The 6,018-nt window shown below is 48.2% G+C and overlaps 1 protein-coding gene across 1 annotated transcript in view; it reads right to left on the bottom strand.

Moving 5' to 3' along the window:
• The window catches only part of LOC105563224 (bone morphogenetic protein receptor type-1B), a 15,426-nt gene extending 9,676 nt beyond the window's left edge, over nt 1-5,750 (bottom strand). The window contains exon 1 of the mRNA XM_012014626.1: nt 5,632-5,750. Within this exon, the coding sequence (XP_011870016.1) occupies nt 5,632-5,716 (85 nt within the window). The 5' untranslated portion in view covers nt 5,717-5,750. The remainder of the gene's footprint in view (nt 1-5,631) is intronic.
• Between the last annotated feature and the right edge of the window lie 268 nt (nt 5,751-6,018).

The following is a 6,018-nucleotide window of genomic DNA, read 5'->3' as shown; positions in this document are numbered from 1 at the left end:
GAGTCAGAAAATCGAAAACGCTAATAGTGTCGCGTGCCGTTGGCTTTACTCCCGGCCGTATTTAACGACCTTATCGAGGGCGGCGGACACAATCGACGCTGAAAATGGGTGACATTTTGGAGGCGGCGCGCTATCAGAATGACATTCGGGCCGAGAGCGTGCACATGGGAAACTTAATACCCGGCGTCGTGTCGCGCTGCAAATAATATCGTCGAGAGAGGCGACGGTGACTCGCGGACGGGCGTCGCGATGCACGTGTAATTTTCGCGGAACGACAATCATCCGTGTGCGTCATTCTGTTCCGCAAACGTACGGTGTGCCTCGCGGGCCGGAAATCCCCGGCCGATGGGATCGAGACTCGCGGCTCGCAGCATCCACGACGGGCTCTCGAGCTACGATTATTCAATTTTCGACGCCACTGGCGTCCATAATTGCCGACCGAAGTCAGTTTGTTTCTGAGAAGAGGAAAAAAAGGATTAGGGGGAGGCGGAATCCATTTAACGTCGGGTTAGCTTCAAGTAATTCGTTTGCCGGAACGATTCATAAAATGTTCCGCCGATACGTCAATTCGTCTGCCTTTTTTTTTTCGTTGTCGTACGCAAAAATGTTCGCAGCCTCGAACTCTGGACCCACCGAACGCGACGCTTTTTAATCCCGGGCTTAAATTATCGGTAATCTCATTAATCATTCTTTTCACCGAGAATTACTTTGTTATTCCGATCGAGCGAGCGCGCGCGCGTTTTTTCTCTTCTTTTTTCTTTCTTTCTCGTATCTCTCCGTCGCGTTTTGACGCCTCTTAAGTCCCGCGGCTATGCATCTCGATCTGATAGCGGTCGACACGTTTCCGGGACCGCGACACTTGGATAGAGTTCGTTGCATTACGCGCGAGAAGCGTTACGAAACAACATATTTTTACATCCCGGATACGGCTCGCGCGCTTGCATTGAGAAAGGCCGCCTTTTATTCGCCTTATTCATTCGTACGCACGATGTGCACGCGCGATGTCCTTGCGAGCCCCGCGGAAAAAATCGCACGTCGTACGTCATACGCGACGCGAGAGAGCGAGAGAGAGACATACACACAGAGAGAAAGAGCGTGCGTGCGACGAGAGGAGAAAGAGTGAGCGGAGCGTGGCCGGCCTGCACTTTCAGTGCGAAATTACATTTGGCGTGTACCTCGGCGAGAGAGAGAGAGAGAAAGGCGGACGGGGACGGGGACGAGTGTCGCGTTCCGCTGAAACGACGCCGACGCTTGCAATCCTTTTGATGTATTTCGAGCCCTACGCACGCACGCCCGTCCGCCGAGACAACATAAACAATCTCTCTATTTGCTACGGGCAGACATAGACCGGTCATCGCGTCGCGCCGCATTTAGGGCCAAAAGTGGTCGTCCGACGTTGCTACGATTGCTAAATATGATGATCCGGGGTCTGGCGTCAATGACCGTGAGAGATCGGGCCTGGCGATAGTCGATAGTCTTGAGCCAACGGCACACGACACTATTTTTCCTACTGGATTGCTCACGAGAACCAATAAGGATTTAGCCATAAGGCCGAATCAGACTAGCAATTGCAAACGCGGATTGGATTGGGATTGGCGATTGACGACTGTCCTCTAGCTAATGAGAGTCGATTAAATCGCTGGCTGCTTTGCTCTCATTGGCTAGAGGACAATCGCCAATCCCAATCCAGTCCGCGTTTGCAATTGCTAGTCTGATTAGGCCTTTAAGCCACCTGATCAAAAATTCTGCATCCTGATTGGCTCTCGTAAGCAATCCGGTATGAAAAATTGCATCGTGTGCCGTTGGCTTAAATCCTGATTGGCTCACGTAAGTAATCCGGTAGGGAAAAATAGTATCGTGTACCGTTGGCTTTAAGCCCGTATCGGACTACGGATTGAGATCGGGATTAGATTGAGATTTAACCAATCACAGTAAAGTTCACTAATCTCAAGTTAGTAAGTTTTACTCTAATCGGTCAATTTTCAATCTAATCCCAATCTCACAATCAGTCCGTGGTCTGATACGGGCTTTAGAGTCGGCAGTTTTATAAAATTATCACTAATTTTTCGCAGACGGCGCAAAGAATGATTCACCGCAGAAGCAGCGGCCCATCTCGCTATGTTATATTTCACTATTGTTGTCGCGACAATTTTTTTCTAATCTAACGAGGTCATAAGCATAGTACTATATAACTAGTAGGTCCACTCCCTGTCGGCCCCTTTGATCTATTCGGGCCCGATCACGTGATATTCCACCATGCACTCGGGCAGGATCCAGCGATTTGTGTGTGTATACGTACTCGTCAAAGCCACACTACCATGCATACAACTTTTCTCTCATTGGTCTGCCCAGAACAATGTCGGATGCGCAGAAGGAATCGACGCAAACGAAACGAAACAAATGACAGAGCGCACCTACTAGTTGTACTGTCAGTGTCTCGGGGCAATGTCGATAAAGCACTAATTAACCTGTACTTGTTAAGGTGGATAGAATAAATATTTCGTAATACATGAGACATGAGGACGAACGAGATAGGACAACGAATTATTATAATAAAAAATGTTGTAGTAAACAATTTTGCTGATTAATTTAATTGCCGATGAAGTTAATCAGAGTTCGATCTTTACTCTCTTAACTAGTAACGGGGTTAAGTATCTTACAAATAGATGCGAATCTTCTGGCGTAGTATCGAACTCTCGATAGTTAGACAAAGGCAATGCTTGAGGTATACCTGAAGGAAATTGGTCGAATGTCCTACGAGCATCTCGATACAGAAACGAGAGTTATTTCCGAGCCTAGATTAAATACAATACGTTCGAGCCTTTTCATTAGAGCTGGGATTTTTCTTTGAGGATTTTCAATTTCGAAGCTTCGAATCTTCGTAGAAATTCTTCGAGAATTGAATTCGAAGATTCGAATATTTGAAGTCAACTAATGTATTAACAAGATTAAAACATTAACAAATTTTGCAAAATTAATCGTTTTTTTATTATAATTGTGAACTAATTAAATGCCAATTAATGTCATTACAAAGTATAAAAAAACAAACGTACTTTTTGTCGGGCATATCAGTCCATTTGCTTAAAAAAAATTAAATCGAAGAAAATTAATTTTGGTACAGCCTTTGAAAACTTATATGTTAATGCATTAGTTGATTTCGAATATCAAATATTCGAAACTTCGAAAATTTGATATTCGAAGTTTCTTCGGATTCTTCGAAGCTTCGAATAATTAAAACCACTACTTTACATACTTTATTAGAAATATTATGCATAAAACACAATAATTTACATGACTTAATCAACACCTTTATCTTAACCTATATTTTATTTATTTATTGAATTTATTTATTATTTACTCTTGTTTTATCCTTTTCAACTTTGCTATTATAGCTTATGTATTATAATTTACAATAACGCAATGTATTCCAATATTTGTAAAATGCGATTCTTCACGACAGAAATCAACTGCAAGTAAATTTCCAATCCTGCAAACATTTATTCTAAAGTTCGAAATTAGTTAATTTTGGGATTCGACTACTTCGCAGGAACAATGAAATTTCTTACGAATATTCCTCGAGTCCAAGATAATGCAATATCATTATCGGATTTTTAAGTGCATAGTGAACTTGATCCCTTGTAAACTTAGGCCCGGTTTTTCATTTTCTGGTTAACTGTTAACGAGAGATTAGACGATTCTGTCTCTTTTAAGACAATAACATAGTAAAAGATGGAGAGTCTACTAACTTCTAACAGTTAACCAAAGACCTTAGAGGCATATTCGATATACGCCTCCTATATATTCGTGCATCGTGACATTCGTGACTGTCCATTTAGGAAACGTCTCAAAGTAGCTGAAGGTAATAATTCGTAATTTGAATTAATGTGTGACAAATAACAATATTAATATTGTAATAATTGATAGGAATAATATACGCGTTCTGACTTTATCCCGATATGCGAACGAACGCACATTTTGGGGACTCTAACTTCGCGCGTCGTAAATGTATGCCGAAAAAGGCTGCGCCGAGAGAAACGGCTTTCAAGACCCGAATACACAAAAAAACTTGAGCAGTAAAACTTAAGGCTAAAAGGAAATGGCCAATGAGAGTCAAGTGCGTAAGCGGTCATTTTGAAACGTAAGCAATGCTGAAAAATTCGATTGGTTGCAACTCTCAAGTCTTGCCGCTCAAGTTTTTCTCGCGTTTCCAGTTTCAACGATATTTCTGTAACAAGGTCCGGTGCGAATAATGTAACTTTTCTCTCTCTCTCTCTCTCGTATTTATATTGTATACATTTTTCTGTATTCAAATTTTTTATTATACAAAAGTTCATTCTCACTCGTCATTATTTTTCTGTGCAGCTTGTCTAACGCTCTAGGGGGACTTGTTCAGGAGCGTTTAATAAAGATTCTATTCTCTCATCGTCGTCGCATCGAAGCGCGAGCGGCGAAGAACGTCGGTCGCCGCGCAGCTGACGAAAAGAAGGTATTAAAAACGCGACGCGACGGTCACACGGTCGCGTTGCGTCTCGAAGGGTTAAAGTCTGGTGCGAGGCGGCGGCGGCGGCATCCCTCGCCGACGTGCTTAGAGTAGCGCGCGGGCGATCGGCCCGGTCGGTCCAGCGGTCGCGCTCGAGGCCGAGACGCGCCACGAGAGGAAAAGGGGGGAGGAAAGCGAGAAAAGTGGAAAAGGCGTCTCGCGACGACGCGCGAGAACGACACTCTCGTCGAGTCGACGAGAGGCAGCACGAATTCCCGGCACCGCGCTGGTATTTCAGTCCCCGACGTCGAAACAGCTAACCTCTCATCTCTGTCTTCCCTCTCCCCCTCCCTCTAACGTCTCGCCTGTTCTCGTCTCGACGCACAGACGTAAAAAAAAAAACACGGCCGCGTGCCATGTCGAACGGCGCAGGAATTCCGCTGCGAGACGCGTATCGATGAGAAAACGCTCGGCTCTTCTTCTGGCGTGAGGAAAAGAGACGAGAGAGCGTGGCCGAGAGGAAAATGCATACACCGTACGCGGAGTCGTGAGAAACGCGCGAACGAGGCGAGGGTCGCGGTGACGGTAACAGGGTCACGCGGAGGGACCGTCGATCGCGGTCGCGTCGACTTCCTCGTATCTAGGGGCACTTCCTCGAAATCGCAGCAAAAAGCGCGCACGATCTAGAGCGACGATCTACCGCGGTGGCGCGAGGGCGATCCTTCGCTCGGTCCCGACTCGGGACGAGGACGCGGATGTACGAGCGAACGCTCCGCGTTCGAGCGACGGCGCGGAGAAAAGGACGGGGGAAACAACGGGAGGCGAGCGCGGCGCGATCGTCGAGTTAAACATCTGTGCGGCAGAAGGCGAACGGCAGGGAGCAGGGCGGCCGTTTCTCGCGACGCGCGGCCAGTCCGCGTCCGATCGATTCTCTTCTCTCGCGCGCGGCCCGAAGCGCCGACGTTCTCCGCACCTCGCTTTCCTTTCCTTCCTCGCTGCCGTCGGCAGGCAGCATCTCGCGCCCGTACGCGCACCCACGTACGTACGCATACAGAGCGGGGCGCACAGCGAGACGCGTGCGTGCATACGCGCGCACGCCGCGGCACGGATATCGACCTGATGGAGTGTCGCGCACGTCCGACTTTACTCACCGCCAAGGCATCTCGCGGCGAACACTAGCAGGCCGAGCCACAGGCCATATTTACATCCGCCCGTACTAGCGGAGAGCGCAGCCATTTTCTACACGCGGGAGCACATACTTTACTGTGACGTAGGGCGCTCGCGCCGAGCCGCAAGGCGCAGGCCGCTCTCGCCTCGGCCGTCTCCGCCGCGGACCGGCGGCGGGTGGGGCGACGACTCGTGCGCCTTCGGCACCGCCGACGGAGAGCGGCGATCGCCGGGGCGAGAGCGAGCGAGACGACGTGGGTGGGGGGGGCTCAGGTCCGTGCCAAGCGACCTCGTCGCCTCGCCGTCGGCAGTTTTATCGGATCTTGCGACGCGATAAACGGAATCGAGAGGCGCGATGACGGAGTGACGGG

This window comes from Vollenhovia emeryi, unplaced genomic scaffold, assembly GCF_000949405.1.
Source record: "Vollenhovia emeryi isolate VEMERY1.0 unplaced genomic scaffold, V.emery_V1.0 DF939179.1, whole genome shotgun sequence".
Taxonomy (NCBI): Eukaryota; Metazoa; Arthropoda; class Insecta; order Hymenoptera; family Formicidae; genus Vollenhovia; species Vollenhovia emeryi.
This window is presented reverse-complemented; position numbering and strand designations above follow the sequence as displayed.